Raw genomic sequence first — 17,119 nt, forward strand, 5'->3', positions numbered from 1 at the left:
ACTGCCATGAAATGGGATTTCTGGGTTCCTGCTTCATCGTCACAGCATGTTTACTGAGAAGCTGATGGACTATTAGAATATATATCCCCAAATCTGCCATTCCTCCCTCTGACTCTGCCAACACAGTCAACATGTTCTCTTTATCTGACCAAACAGGAATAACTGAAATCTAGAAAGGCAGACAGCACTAACTGAGGTCCCTCAATAGCAATTTCTTGCCAGCCTGAGCATCAGCAGCTTTCAGAACACTCTGCTCTGGAGCAGCCTGCCTGATTAACTGTTCCTTAGGTTACAGGTTGATCACAAAGTTCACAGCACCATCCTCTTTCACAGAGATCTTACAGTGTGGGGATGAATTATTAATTGACTAGATGTGCACATTTTTCTTGATACCAAAATTACTATTTTCTTTCTTCCTAACGGTGTAGTTTACGAGCCTCCAGTACAGTCTCTAAAAATACTGAATAAAATCTCTGACCTGCCAAAGTGACCCTCCAGATGACAATAAAAGGTTCACAATTGCTTTTTCCCCACTGTTTATGTTTGGTTTGTCATTACATTTTGTGCTTTAAATTTGCAAAATAACCTTTTAAGTAATGAGTTTCCTACAATTCTCAGCAGTCTCATAATGTGAGCTGCAAGTTGTACTTTGCCACTTTTTGTTGAGTGATTCAGCACTAAAAAGACCTCTGTCCACTGCCCTTGCTCTGCAAGTGCCATTTCTTTTGTTTTCACACTATTTTGTCTTTTTCAAGATGACTCTCAGTTTCTGAATTATTCATTTCAAAACATTTAATTGATTTTAATTTTTGCCACATTTTAAAGAACTTTCAACTTCGCCTTCTATGTTCTGTTATCCAATTACAAAATGTATCAGTATGTTCCTATTGTCCGGTTACAGAAATGCAAACCAAACCTGATAATATATTGTGGACTGTGTAGCTCTTTGACAGAATGTAACACGTGATTGCATAATATTTTACTATGTGAGTAGCATGAACAGCCACTCAAGAGTCTTGAAATGTCCCCAAATACAGATGTTTTCTGGGACAGGACTCTTTCCACTTCTTTTGGATTCATCATTCACACCGAGCACACGCTGCACTAGCAGCCCAAGTATGTGAAGAAGGATTTATATGTGAAAATCTGATACATCCACAACATATAAATTGGACCTGATGATCCTTAAGGGTCCCTTCCAACTTGAGATACTTATGCAGGACATTTTGTTCATGTCCTGTCTTCTCCAGAGAGTAAATTCCAGTGTCATGGGCTTGCTGAACACACTGTTCCTTCTCTGTATGATGCAAATATTCATATTCCTGAATAAGGTTTTACTCATAGAACTGCAGGAACAATAAAAATCATTTCAGGAAAGGCTCAATGTAGGGATGGCAGGGTCTTGCAGTATCTATGGAGGATTAGCAAATTCCTCTCAGAGAGAACATAAGCAGAAAATCACTGCAGGCTAGAAGGAATGTCACTTTGACGGTCCCCTGCTTTCTACTCTTTCCAGCTTGCTGTTTGCCACAGTGGAAGCATGATCCTAGGCCAGGTGGATCTTTCATTCTACCTAGCATGCCCTCAGATTTAATCTTTGCTCTCAAGAGCATAGTCTTCTGCCTCCCTTAGCATGGAATGTAGTTGCTTTCCAGCTCTTTATAAAACAACAACAAACTTCCTTGCTTCTGTGCTTGTACTCTCCTGTCTAAAACCAGACAATGTCTCTTCCTCCAGCTCCAAATGAAAGAAAATGCCCAAGATACATGAGTTGAGTATCACTGGTCAGGACATGTCTACTCAATCGGACGCAGTAAAGGGCAACTGATGAATCCAAAGAGCCAAGGTATTAAATTCAACAAAAAAAATATAGGGACTTTTGGACAGATACTGCAGTATCAGCTCTGTTCACATGTCAGGATATTGATGCCTTCAGCCGCCTACAGAACTAGGAAACTTAGGGTTTTTTGGTAAATAGCTTACTTCATTTTTATACACAAGCTCATTTCAGTTAGGTATTAGAACTGTGTTGAAAACTGCCTGATGCTTGTATCTGACATCTTGTGCTGCTTGCACATTTCACCCTGCCTCAGGCACAAAATCAAGCCCCTCTTTACAGTTCTGATGATTCCTGTGTTGTTTCCAAAAGTGAAGCACTAGATTTAGATTAAATATAACTGGACAAGAACATAGGGGATGCTTTAAGAAGTGAAAATGTGCGCTAACTGCCTGATAGCACTTCCAGCTGTCATATCTGGGACACAGGAAAATACAGTATTTAACAAAGAATGAGAAAAACCCACTTGGGCTTCAAGAGCACTTTCCTGCTATTATAGGAGACCAAATGACAGTAAAGTCTACCAGCACTCTGTTAGGTGTATATCCACATGTGATACCACACATGTATCCACTCAGTGATGTCCATAAGGAAAAGCTCTAATTTACAATCACAGTACTCGTATGCTGGCTGCAGTTCTGTAATTTACCACACAGATACTCCAACAGATCTAAATCACAGTTATGTTCAAGTATGATTAAGCCTTTCTCATCTTCAAATCAGGCTCCTACTCCATCTAGTCCACTGAGACTATTCCTTGGTGTCCTCCCTAAAGTTCCAGACCAGTACTGAATCCTTATCCTTCCTGATACACCAGCCACACAAAAACACATTAGCTTTCTTTCAATGTTCCTTAAACCTTCTTCACAAAGGCTCACATGCCTCAACTATGCCACATAATTTATATAACCTCAGAGCAACTGTTTTTGGTCTCTTGGTGTTTGCTACTTCTGCTTTAGATCTGGTGAGGACCCCGAAGGCTCACCTATTCTTCCCACCTATCACAGTCCTATAAAGGAAATCACTCTTTACAAACCTTGCCTAGTCCTTAGATCCTCATGGCTACACCTCTACTGCTATAACACCTTGGTATACTGTGTTGGAATACTGACACCTCACGAAAAGTGTCCTAATCTACTTGCTCACAGGAATCAGTTGTTTCTTGTCTTTGATGATATTTTTTTCTGAACTTATATAGCCCCTAGCATAAGAGCTTCCTGATTTATTCCTGGAACAGAGCAACACAGACAATAAGGAATAAATACATCTGACTTATATGTATCTTTATTTTGGATGTAATGGCAGTCTCTGTAGCATATTTTGTTTTTAAAACTACTCTTCCAAAGAGACCCTACACATAGATACTATACTAGCAGCTTCCAGGTAGATCAGACAGAAGCCTTGTTCAAACTTGATTAAAATCACCCTTGTGTAACTAAAACCTGCAGACCATGTAAGGTGTAACACCATCACTTTGGAAAACTAGAAAAAAATTCCCTAAGCATTGTTTCAGTTTTTGTTAAACAGCAAAGACTTAGAAGTATTGGCAGAGATGTGAAGTGTTGGTAGGTTACTATATGAATAACAATGCCTTATTTCCTCGTAAGTGCAGAGTTTGAGTCAAAGTATGTGGAAATGTTAACAAGTTACAGGGATGGCATTGCACTCATAGATATTATAGTTCAGGTAAGTCACTTTTTAGATCTTTGTGTTTAAATTGAAGAGAGAACTTTTTCCTCACTGCCATTAAAGATGCTTACTACATGGACTGACATACTCCTTCATATTCTTTATAATTTAAAATGAAATTACAAGTTTTGATTGATAGGAGCAACATGCCAGCAAAAAGAAAATTATTACCAAGCAATATAACCTTATATTATTTACTTAATATATTCCAAGACCATGTTGAGGTCACTTCAGAGTTCTACAACACAAACTATCAGAATTTTAATTACACTTCATAAGAGCTGGCAAAAGTATTCTCAAACATTTTTATCTCTTCACATATTCATAATTTTTTTACCTTAATAGCCAAACCACATTACTATATTTATTATTGCAATTCTCAGTTGTCAGAAAGACCAGTAGCTCAAGCATTTTGGTATTAGAAACAGAAAATGAGAATCACACTTTAAAAGATACTGGTTCCATGATACAGTGACATTATGCAGAGTACCAACACTTAGTTTGCTGATAAATCACACTGTCAATGAGTTATGTCAATAAAATAAAGCACAATAGCTAATACACTTACTATATGTATCCTAAGGCTATTGAATACAATAAAACCAGCTTCAGTTACTAGGTTAGCTGAGTTTTTCAGGACTGATCACAATTATATACTTGTGCTACATTCATAAAGAAAATACATATTTCTGTCCATTAGCTATCTTATAAAATGGCTGTGTTAGAGTACTAAATATTGGTGCCTCCATCTCGGTGGTGTGTATTTGTACAACAAGCTTAGGAACATTAACCACGTGAGGGTGACTAATTCAAAGATGAACAACAGAGTCCTTGTGTGCCCAGCACAGCTGGCACCGCCCGTATTATTCTAATCAGCCTGAAGACAATCTGTTCAGGAAGGATCCTGAGAAACTTCTTGTGCACAGGTATTATTTCCTTAAGATATGAGTGTTAACCTAAGCTTAACACAATATTTACCATTTTCATGTAGTAACTGAGAAGAAAAATTTTGCTTAAGCAGAGCAAGTTCACATTTATGCCTTCTAGAGCTGACCAAGTGTCAAGAAGTGCAGTGAGAGAGACGGACACATGAATAAAAGGAGACAAAAGGACTAAGAATATAAGGCAGCAGGACAACAGTCATTTTACAGAAATGGCTCAATTTCCCAAACAGTCACACCACTGATTCTTTAAAGACTGGGTAAAGGTAGGAGGGTAACTAATGTCCCAACCTCGACCCCCTTCCAGAACCAGGCAAGTTCCCAGTAAAAACAGGAACATGTTCATAGAGTTTTGGTAGTCAGAATAGGAATGGCTAGTTCATCTTTTTATTTCTAAGGTGATAAATTTTGGGATGGCGTTGGTTTGTATTCTTAAATTTACCTCTGAGCTTCTCTGTGGCCTTGATGATATGTAACAGATCATGGCTGCTGAGGAGATTAAGATCAAATAAAGCAGGTGACCACACTGCAAATTATCTACACAACCTTACACAGCTAAGTGTGAAAATGAAGTTTGATTTAAGGATGGCACAGAGAGAGCATTCACTTTGCCCCTCCTCAATGAGACACACACCCACTTCCACCTGTGAGAAGGCAAAACAGATTTCAGTGTTCAGTGTCCTGCTGAATTTGCATTATTTCTGTGATTCAAATTTTGTTTCACAGATTTATGGATTATTTTTTGTCTGTTTGACTATGATATTGTACATCCCTACACTAAATGAAAATATTTTGTTTGATATTCACAGCATATGTTACTGGTTTGTTTTCTGTAAACATGTACAAGTATCTTGTTACTCTGTTTGCATGGCACAGCTCTTTCAGAACACAGTGTTCAAGCCCTAGGTGCTTTTCTGAATTAGGACAATGACTATGCTCTTTATTTGCTAGTCTGTTCTATCTTTGTTATTCTAGCAGCAGGAATTAATCTGTGCAGAGGAATATGGATCTGAAGGAACAACAAGCAAACATACTATTTGTAGTAGCTCCAAGGGTTTCTTAATGGACACCCCCATTTACTCAAACACAACGGATTTGCAAACATAAAAAGCATTTTTACTCTGAACAGTGTCAGTGAAACTTCTGTCAGCAAAATAACTGAAGTTTCCATAACTTATAAATACATTTTGGCAAAGACAAATGCAAATTATATTTAGGAAACACCTCCACACTCTGAAATGCCCAGGCTGCAAATAGGTTTATACTCTAAGGATAGCTCACCTCAGAGAAGCACTGTGTCACCATTAGATGAAGAAGACTGTGAGCTGCATTTGTGTAGGCACACATATTCAAAAGCAGTTACAGTGAGATGGCATTACTTGTCCATCTTCTGAAGTCCTGCTGCCTTTTGCTTTTCCCAAACTTTCTGAGACCTCTTGAAGGCTTGCAAGAGACAATGCTAAGCAATCTGAGATACCAACAGTTACAGTGGTGCAAGCTAAAATATAGGTTAAACAGCAAGGGACCACTGCCATTAAGTTACCTCCTTTTACTTTGACTGGATATCCTGTTCGTAACTGTCTCTGCAGTAACACTTGCTGCCCTAGGTGGAGGCTATCTATACAGTATTGTTCTTGGAGTAGCAAAGAAAATATGGGACACTGGCAGTATTCAGAGTAGACTTTTACTTCCAAATCCTCTGGTTTGAGAATCTCTTTGATTCAACTCCATAATTGCCATAGGGAATACATCCAGGGCCAAAAAGGAGGGAGAGGTGAGCCACACGGCATAAAACCCAGCCTTTAGCTTTCCTTTGGTTTGCAGACTCCACCTCTTCCTTCCAAGACCATGCATGTTATGCTGAACTTCTAACCCAAGTGGAACGGTGAAAATACCATCTACTTTCTCATGACTAAAACAATTTTAAAAATTTCCCTTCCACACAGTTAACTGAAGTCCTAGGCAAATCCTTCTCACATTCTTCTTTTAAGGAAATATTATTGCAAAAGGAGAGCATTTGGTAGCTCTTCCCCCTTTACATCTTTTAACCAGACTACTCACCATTTGTAGACATGCCCATCTCAAAAATTGCAAAATACTGCTGTATAGCTCCACAGTAAAAACCCAGTAAAAATACAGGGTTTTGCATGTAGAAATCCTTATATCTGGTAGTATCTCATGTTGCAGTTATTAGTATCTATTTATACTCAATGAATACCTTCCATCCCCTCCCCAGATCCTTAGAATCTTCCATCTAAGACATTGCTCCAGCATAAGAAAAACCATGAACCAGCCAATATTGCTAGGAAACTAGAAGTGTAGCTCTCCTTTCTTGGCATTTATTTCTATTACAAACACTTGTAAAAAAAATTTTGAACATAAGTAAGAATTTCTTCAGCCATTGAACTAGTCTTCTCTGAATAGGGAAATTTCTAGTCTGCCAGCTAACTGAACAAAAGAGCACTCACATGTGAATAAAACTCACAAAATACAGAAAATTACACATTCCTAAATCCCCAGAAGTAATGTTACTTGAAACTATGATTGCATATGGAAGTGCATCTTCTACCTACTATAGAAAAATAGGTCAAAAGCATCACATTTATTTTAATTATTAATTGGTATGTAATTAACTGAAGATTTTTTTTTTTTTCCACTCAGGAAAACCACAGGCAAGAAACACACATTCTTGAAGAGTTTACAGCTGTTATGCATGACAAATGTACAAGCAGATGAATAACAGCAAGTATTTTTACAAATTCCTTGTGAAATATTCCTGACTTTGTGTACACTATGACTTGTAGCAAGTGTGATATATCAGAAGAGGTAAATGTGGAATTTGCCACTTAACCATCTTATTTAGTCCAAGAAACTCCAAAGGATTATTCAGAGAATTTAACCAGGGTCTAATCTTCTCTACAGAGGGAAGTCAGGATTTAACCTTTAGCTATTTAGTTTAGTTCCTTGTGCCACGCTTTGTGAGTAACTGTCTATTACTCCACTAAGTTGTAAAACTCAATTAAATGGAAACAATCTTCAAGAAGACTGGATGAATGATCATGAAATCTCACCTGTATTTTGTGCAGGTAGAGTTTTGATGTGAAGGATCTGGTGGATTAAGTGTGATTCTTGGCGAGACCTGAGCTGATAGCAAAAATCCCGAAGCTAGGATAATGAGTGCTACAGCAGTACCTAAAAATACAGATAAAGAACAATGTGATACTTTTCTCTAGAGCACATGATATAATTCTCTATTGAACTGAACTCTGCTTGGAAAAGCAAGGCGCTCCATCACTATGCACACAGCATTCGCTAAGGAGTTGTGATGAGAACCTAATTTGACAAGTGTGTTATCCATTTTATTTGTGGTTTTCTTTTTCCCCTTCAGAAAAGGGGAATTAGGTTAAATGTTTAAGTCGAGTGCATCGACTTTACACATCTTGAATTAGGTTAAATGTTAAAGTCGAGTGCATCGAGTTTAATGTCCAGATATTAAATTAATAGGTTGACACTTCTGTAATAAGTGGAAGTGACAACTGCATGAATGAACAGATAATATTATTTTTGGTGTTTAAAACATTACTGTAAAGGTAAAATTTAACAGTGACTTTGAAATCACCACACTTCTTCCCACTCCCACACCCAGACTTGCAGACTTTTCTGTAAAAAAGAAAATAGCATCAGCTTTTTTGTTGACTCTACTTCCCTTTGTGAAATGAGAAAAATTTGACATTTAATAAAAACACCATCAAAAAGTCCAACATCAATTTCTGATCTTGTTTCAAAGAGCACACATAACATCTGCTAGGAAAAACTCTCTTTCCATCTGTTTGCTCCTGTCTCCCCCAGCAAATTCCTTGTGCAAGAGTTGGGCAAAATGAGGAGAGGAAGATGACAAAAGAGGTTTGTATTTTGTGCAACAGGCCATTACTACAACACAACTCACGGTTTTCCTACCTTATTTGTCACACACACACAATATACTGCATCATTTTAATGAAAACTGACATACCTCACTACTCACGATACTACTGCAAGTGCTTCAAACTCAGACCTAATAAAACCTTTACATCCTGCTACTCAACAATGCATTGAGATCTACATTGTACAAAATACCCTGTATACCTATTTGAATACTCACTATTTATGTGGCATATTTTATTTGAGAGGTCATATACAACATGTATGGCCTGATCTAGTAACAGCAGTAGAAAATGAGTAATAACATTACTTGTGAGTTAGTGACTGATCACGCAATAACATTATTCTTACTGCATAAAACCAGACTCACGGACCACGGAAGCACATCCCAGCAGGAAGGTAGCACACATTTACAAGTGTGCAGTGATATAGCTTAATGACTAAGGGCAAATGAAAGACATTGTATTAAATTCCAAATACTTCTCATCATCTCTTTGATCTGTATGTTAAAAGCATGTAAGTAATTTTCTCAGTAACGCATCTGTGTGAACCTTTAGAACTGCCATTACACTAAAACCCTCAACATGTCAGTCTGGTAATCTTTGAGAAATTATGCACTATCTGGTCTTTTATTTTGAAGTTTAAACTACTTTTGCTGGGCGGAGAACAGAACGGACGTATTGGCAGTTTTGGGGGTGGGTTTGAATGTTTTTTTAAAGAGAAAAGCAAGATTTTCCCAGCTGGCAAACTCACCAAGTATGTGGAAACCTTTTCCTGAGAGATAAATAATATCTTAAGTACAAAGACGTGTAATATAATTATCCATGAATGTGCCTGTGCAGCAGTTATGGCTAACAGGAAGGAATGTGCATGAAGTGCAGAAGGCTGAATGACACATTTACCTGAACCGAGGCAACTAAGACATTAAACTCAATCACAAACTGTGTGTGGAAAAAGCACCTACTCACTGTAAGATATTTCAATTTATTCCATATTTGGCTTTGTACTGCTATGGCCGGTAGGTATGCTAATAATACCAGTATTCTGGGCAGGTTGGATAATACACTAGATTTACTGTACTTTCAAAATGCCATAAACCAGACAGAAAGTATCTTTAGACAGGGCTTACAATCTTACTCATATTCATTTTAAATATGCCTTGTCTGTCTTTCAAGTTAACCAAATACACTAACATTCACTTCCAGAACCTCTGTAAATGTCTTATTTCTTTGGAAAAGTACGCAATATGTAAACCTGGGCAAATGAAGTTTAATATGTTTTCATTCTGTGGGAAGTTGTGCTATGATGAACAAAACCAAACAATTATAGCACATCATTAGCTGAGATGGGAAAAAACCCCAGAAATATCCTGAAGATATTTTAGATCCTCTCTGTTTTAAAAAGACACAAATTGTCCAATGCCCAAGTACCACCCTGCTTTCAAATTGACAAATTCTGAAGGGGAAAAAGAAAACCACAAATAAAATGGATAATACACTTGTCAAAATTCCTGCATGTTTCCCAATTAACAGCTTTGAAGAAAGAAGTTAACTGAAGAAAAAGAATAAAGATAAAGAAATGATAACAAGTTATAAAATATATGTGAAACTAAGATGAATCAGTAACTGTAGTAAAGAGAAAGAAAAAGGACATTTTTTTTTTTAGTAGCAGTTTACTATAATTTTCTTAACACTATATGAAAGGCTCAATTTTTCAAAAGTTTCTAATATTTTGAAAATTATAAAGACACATTAAATGAAATGTAAAATAGCTCTTTCTCAAAGTTTTCAGAAAGCAGGAAAAGCACATGAGTTTACAAAATGAAATTACAGTATATCGGCTTTTAATCAAAATATTAATGTTACTATCTCTCTTCTGGTTATTCTTGCAGGTTTTCCTCTAATAAACATCTAATAAATTAGCCTTTATCGATAAAACAAAACCCCACAGCTGTGCAGCAGTAGGCAAAAATAGTAGTTTTGTTTTCATTTTGTGCAATGAGAGACTGGGGCATACCCAGCTTCCCCAAAGACCAGACAAGCTGCCAGTAATAACTCGGTGTGAAAGTTAATGTCCTTGGAAATGCAAAGCAGAGCAGTAAAAAATATGTTTACCTCTTGAGAAAACTCAACATGGAAAACAAATCCATCAGCAGATTTAGTAATTATCATTCTATTACACAGCACTCTTGTTAAGGAGAACAGATCATATCCACCACTACCTAAATCAAAGTTTCAACTGTTGAATAAAAAAATTCTAAATGGTACAGAGAGATGACATATGCTTTCATTATTGTCATTATTTGTACTTTCCTTAAGGAGGGGCCGCATGATAAAAACCACAGGAAGCAATGCAGCACGGCTCAAGTGATGCTGCAGACCGAGCGCCAGCAACTGACCACAAAAGAAAGACCATTTTTACAAAACAATTACTTTGTGTCCACACATCATTAGCAAATAATCTTTTAATGCATTGTTAATTCTATGTCTTATTTCTATATCCTGCTCTGTTCCACGACTAATATGCTTTGTAAGAGACATTTATATCTACATTTCAAATGTACAGCCTTTGAATATGTTAAACAGAGCCAAAAAGCAAAGAGCTCTGATCATATGAAAAGTCCATGTGGGAATAACAGCTTTACAGCTGAGTCCAGATAAACTTCTGAGGGGCTAGCTTGACATTTGAGATTATTAGGGCCAAATCAACAAATAAATAAATACTCTGTTCCAACAGAGTAGAAAGGAGAGGCGGCACCCAAGCACCAGAAGCATCAGTGCAGGGTCTGGAAAAATCTGCTTCACAGAAAGACAAGAAAACAGACTGGCTGGAGGAATCAAAGAACTTATGGGGGAGAGGTATTTTAATAGATCTGCATGCAGACTGTGATAAAAGTATCAATTTGAGATTTTTGTTGATTTTTTTTAAGATGTGAGTAACGTGCTTTTACAATCTCCTCTGTCATGACCTCATTTCTGAACTTGGATTGTGAAAAACACTTCAGGTTTCTTGACTCCAAATCAAAATTATAACCAAGCAAATACACATTCATTGCAACTTGGAACACCAAACTGCATCCAAACTGCATGTTTTAATTTAAAGATTTGAGTAATTGTGTACCAAACATGTCTGTGTACCCAGACATGTCCCTGGGTTGTCACTGTTCTGCCTATATAAACACATTCAAATACTCGAGTGTGGATTAACTCAACTGGGAGCTGGGAACTGTACATGGCCAGTGACATGGCAGCTGGTCCCACTCTGCTGTGTTGCAATAACTAGAAGTTTGGATCCTTGACAGCAACAACAGAACAAAATATGGAGACATATTTTCCCAGCCAAACACTTCTGAACATTATTTCAAGAGGAGCAGGAACTGTTTCTCTTTTCGAAACCATGTTCTTGGAAATGTCTGAACCTTCCAGACATTCAGCCAGAGGCAGGCATCAGTCACAGATCACTTCAGCCAGAATGAGCCCATGATGCAGGAATAAGCAGGAATTAGCAGGTTAATGGCAGGACACACTAAACACAGGGTGGGTGCTCGCTCTGCATTTTCCTGCTTCCAAGAGAAGACTGTTGTGACGAGTTACGGTGTTTGAATATTTGGATAAAATGTATGAATCCAGAATTCTGCCCTTTAGTATCTCATACAGGAGATGAATTAAAATAACACTAATGTATGTAAGGTATTTACTGCATTGTATCTCAGGTAACTATGCAAAAACTGCATTGTTTTTTAAGAAGTGCTGCAATGGTTATGCAATATGCTTTCCCTGGTACTTCTTCATGAGATGGTTCTGAATTCCAGTTTATCAGCCAGGAATTACATAGGAGATTTAAAAAATAACCAGCTGTGAAGTTCCAAGCATTTGATTCCTTAAACTGGAAAAAAAAGCTAAAGCTAAATAAAAACATTGTTAAACATGGCTTGAAGGAGAAAGTCACCTGAAAAAATAACATGCTGTCATTTTTAAATTAGCCTTTAACTGTGGTACTATACTACTAGTCTTGAAAGGCTGAATGATTTCAGGGAGAAGATGGCAACAACACTGTAATTTTAAAGAGGACTACTTTGAAAAAAATTGCACTTGAAATTTTATTTTCCTTTCATTAATAATTATGAGGAAGATACTAAACACTAATGAAACACTCACCTGTTAAGCTACCAAGTGTAAGTTTCCGGCGACCCATTCTTTCAACAAGCCAGACTCCCACAAGAGTAAAAATGAAGTTTATAAATGCTGTCAGTGCAGCCAGCCAGATTGCAAGCCTGTCATCTTCCACTCCTGACATCTGCAGAATGGTAGCACTGTAGTACCTACGAGGGGAGGGAGAGACAAATACGAACACCATTTATTTCAATTTGGCTCATGTTATAGTTTCTGATTTTAAATTGAAAAAGATCATAACAAATATCAAGTGTGACCTCCTGCATAATGCAGCTGCAGGCTGACATCCAATTATCCTGGGAAATCAGGCATAACCAAGGCATAACTCACACCTGACTGAAGTTTTGACCGGTGGACATCAACAGATGAACTGCCATTCTCTTGGTTGTTTGTATTTTCAATGGTCAGTCATACTCTGCTAGAAATGGGGTTTGCATTTTTAATTTAAATTAATCTGGCTTTCAAATTCAGCCACTTTTTTGTGCTCTATCTATTTTTATGCCAATACATAGGATTTTAGCACTCAGTGTACTGTCTAGGGAAAGAGAGCTCAAAATCAAATAGATTTCCACTCCCGTTAAAGGTCATATGGAATTAATCTATGGCATCCAACATGTTGCAAGTGACACTTGCAACCTCCTGATTTTAGGTTTTGTAGTTTTATTTCAGTGCCACTGAAGCTCATGAAACCCTCTCTGTGGTATTACTTTTGTCTAACCAGAATGTGATTGCTCTGAAGTTCCTTAGCATCACGTTGCAGGGATGTGAATCTGCATCCAACAGGAGAATTTGACAGAATGTTCTACTTCTCTCTAAAAGGAATCAATCCTCCCACTTAAACAATAACTCATAAAAAATTCAACTGAAGAAAATGAAAAGGGAGGAGAAATGAAGCCTTCTACCATTTTTCACAGAGATCAAATGAACACAGATACTATGCCCATGTTCTCAGGGAGAGCTAAATAAACCCTCAAGAAAACACATGAGTACTTTTGTTCATGCTGTAGAAGCACGTTTCATCTTGTTCTATTAATTTATGCTGACTGAAATACTGAATATTCAAGCCCTCAAACACCTCACAGCCAACAGGCTATCACACAGTAAGAACCATCAAAAATGTCAAAGCTCACTTTTTTTTCTTTTTTTGTCAAATTGCAGCTTGCTTTAATGTCCCCTTGTTGTCTTAATGCCCAGATGTGCCAGCCTCAGAAATTTTAGTGGTTCTCATTTTTCTATTGTAAACATAATCCGCTTTTTATTTCAAATCAATAATCCTTGATGTACAATATGCTCAGATGCCATTTAAGACACTACCAGCCATAAATGACAGTGCCTATGGCTGGATGTTACCCTCTCACCTGTTGGCTAAGACAAGGCATTTAGAGCCTCCCAGCTCCCTTCCTCAGCTCCTCTTCCCTAGTACAACTATTTGAAGCCATGCCTATGCAACCAACTTGTGGTGCAGCAGGAGAGGACCTCCACAGTGAAACTGTTCAGATGGAGGACCCCGTGTCTGTGTCCACGCAGGTTTGACTGCAACACCTCATCTAGGCTCATCTCAGATGCACACTCTGAGATCCCAGCAAGGGATCTTGCAGTATTCCTGAAAAGAGGAAGATTCATGAAGGACAGACATCAAAATGCCAACATTAATGTGTCCTCACTTCTTAAGGTGCTCTAAATTAAACTGCTAACTGCCTGTCAAAACTAACATCATGCCGCAACGTTTTAGCAACCAAAATGATTCCGTCTCTGATCTCCCAATACACCTTCCTTTTTCTTCTTAAGGGTAGGAAAATAACAATAAATGTCAAGTCCTGGCCTGCTGACACGTACTACGAAACTCCCATTTACTTCCACCAGACAAGGCTTCGGGAAGCCATGTTTAACTCCACACATCCAAATCTTCTCAAAATCCAATTCTACAGGGAATCAGAAATTGCCAGTTGTCAGCAGCAATGTATAATGTACTATCTATACAGTCAAAAAAAGCAAAGAATAAAGAATCACATAAAAGCATGTCTACTGCCTAATCCATACAACAATTGTCTGTTGTCTGCCAGCAACGTTCTTCTGGCTGCTTATTGCACTCACAGGTTATATATCCTCAACTGGAAGCTTATTGTTTATCCATAAATAAACAATGTGTTTTAGTTTCTATGGAAAACAAAGCAGAGAAATTCTGCAAATCCAAATGCCAAGCTACCAAAGCTTGAGTGCTGGGCAATGATGTTCACGGCATAGCAACCTAACTTCAAAAATTTAAAAGGGGACTTGCATAGATTATGATAACTACTAAATCAATTTGCTTATGTTTACTTATTTTAGTATTCCCATCTTTTATACCAACCTGTGTAGCCCTATCTGTATATTTAAATAACAAGACATCAGACTTTTTAAGTTCCTCCTGACAAGGTAAAAAAACCTATGTGGTAGAAAAAAGTTAGGTTGTGATATTATACAGTCACAGTGAATACTGCAGGTCCTGCAGGGAACTGCAATGTCAGTGACAAAGTTGTGCAGTCCTAGCTTATTTTCTAAAACATAACAAAAATTACAAAAGCACCTGTGTATCCTCAGAATTTTTAAGCAACTACTGTATCTTAGAAAGCAAATAAATACAGGCAATTATAAAGCCACACAAATTAAGTGTGTTGGTGTACTGGGTCTGGCTGAGCTGGAGTTCATTTCCCCACAGTAGCCCTCACAGTGCTGTGCTTTGCATTGGTAGCCAGAAGGGCATTGATGACACACCGGTGTTTTGGCTACTGCTGAGCAGGGCAGCACAGTGTCTGTGCTGTAACATTCCTTCCTCAGCTGAGGGCAAGATCCTGGGAGGGGACCCAAGTAGGCCAAAGCTGACTCAAACTGACCAAAGGGATGTTCCATGCCATGTGACGTCAGCTCAGATATAAAAGCTAAGGAAAGGAATGGGAAGGCAGGCATTCATTGCCTCCAGTGGCTGCCTGCTGAGGAACCATTACACATGCTGAAGCCCTGCTTCTCAGGAGTGGCCGACCATCACTGCTCATGGGAAGTAGAAAATAAACCCTGCTATCTTTTGCTTCGCTTTTACGCACACAAGCCTCCGCTTTGCTCCTGCTTTAATAAACTGCCTTGTCCCAATCCATGAGTTGTTTTCCATCTTACTCTCTCCCCTGTCTGGCTGGGAAGGGGAGTGATAGAGCGATAGAGTGGCTGGGTGGGCACCTGGTGTCCAGCCAAGGTCAACCCACCACAGTTGGGTACATACAGAAAATCTTTAATACTGTTTGTTTCTGAGGATGTAAAAATTATGAAGTTGTTCTATCAAGAGTTGGTATACATTAAAAAAAAAAAACCTGGAGACATTTCCACAAATTTAAGAATCCTCATACTAATCCTTTGATTATATACTGAAAATGCGCAGTTAATTAAGGAAATTAAGCACTTGAAAACGCTTTTCCCCCCTCTTCTCTTTTAGAGTGAGGTGTTGGGGTTTTTTTGCAACAATATCCAGTGTTTAAAGAATAGGATAATTCCCCCCTTTCAAGCAGGTGTTATAGACAATTCTGGATGCATCAGGTTCCCAGGTTACCTCCTTCAGCAACAGAGAAGCAGCCCATCATGCCAGGCTTTGTAGCTCTCAGTCAAAAAAAAAAAAAAAAAGCCCGTCAGTAAGGTGCTATCAGAGTTCTGAGTGCCCATTTTTCACAAGGGGCTGCTCCAGCCCATCTGTCATACCAAGTCCACTCCACCAAAGTTTCTGTCTAAGGATGTCAGCCCTTTTGAACAGAGTTTGTAATTCTTGTGAAATTAATAAATAAATCTAAGGCTGCCTTTACAGAGAACTGAAAATTAATTTGTGTAATAGTACTGTTGTTACTAAATGTTTTTAATCTGCAGATATACACACCATAGTCTTTAGTTTGCAGCTTGAACTCAACAATCATACTGTGTCTGGCATTTCTGAAAACTCAGAGGCACTGAAGAAACAAGAAACACAAGCCAGGGAACTCCCACTGGTATTACCACTGCTGGAAAGAGGCCAGGCACACTGAGTAACTGCAGTTTACTGAAAGATGGACTATACAAGCTTGAGAACACCTAGAGCAAAGCAGACTTGCAGACAGAGCAAGCTTGCTTCTGCCTGTCCCACACATCCATACCAATGGCAAGAAAGAGATTTAATCAAGAAAGTTTAAATTGACACTTTCATCACTAAGGTCCTGCAGAATTACCATGGCTTCACTGATGCATTAAACTCTGGCAACTCATCTGTGCAGATGAACCCACAGAAACAGCAGGAGAAAGCAAGAGCAGCATATGGGAAATTAGATGCCAAAGTACTGGAAATGAAAACAAAATAGGAAGAAGTTGATATATCTGGAAGGAGTCAAAGACAGCAGATGCTCCAGGTGTGGAGGCTCTCTGACAGGAGGGATGCTATGGCGCTGCTAAGCACTGCATGAAGCCCAGGGAAGGGAAGCAGGCACAGTGGAAGGTACAGTAGAATAATGGCCAGACTTCGCGAGCAAAGATTTGGGAAAGGTCATTAACCCTTCGAGCCTGCGCAGTGG

The 17,119-nt window shown here is 38.3% G+C and overlaps 1 protein-coding gene across 1 annotated transcript in view; it reads right to left on the reverse strand.

Annotated features, from left to right (window-relative positions):
• Positions 1-17,119, reverse strand: part of SLC2A13 (solute carrier family 2 member 13) — a 151,980-nt gene that overhangs the window by 33,294 nt on the left and 101,567 nt on the right. Inside the window, exons 5-6 of the mRNA XM_017811546.1 lie at positions 12,546-12,709; positions 7,539-7,659 (exon numbers count right to left, since the gene is read on the reverse strand). Coding sequence (XP_017667035.1) covers positions 7,539-7,659; positions 12,546-12,709 — 285 coding nt within the window. The remainder of the gene's footprint in view (positions 1-7,538; positions 7,660-12,545; positions 12,710-17,119) is intronic.

Source organism: Lepidothrix coronata, unplaced genomic scaffold (assembly GCF_001604755.1).
Source record: "Lepidothrix coronata isolate B3197 unplaced genomic scaffold, Lepidothrix_coronata-1.0 Scaffold32, whole genome shotgun sequence".
Lineage (NCBI taxonomy): Eukaryota > Metazoa > Chordata > Aves > Passeriformes > Pipridae > Lepidothrix > Lepidothrix coronata.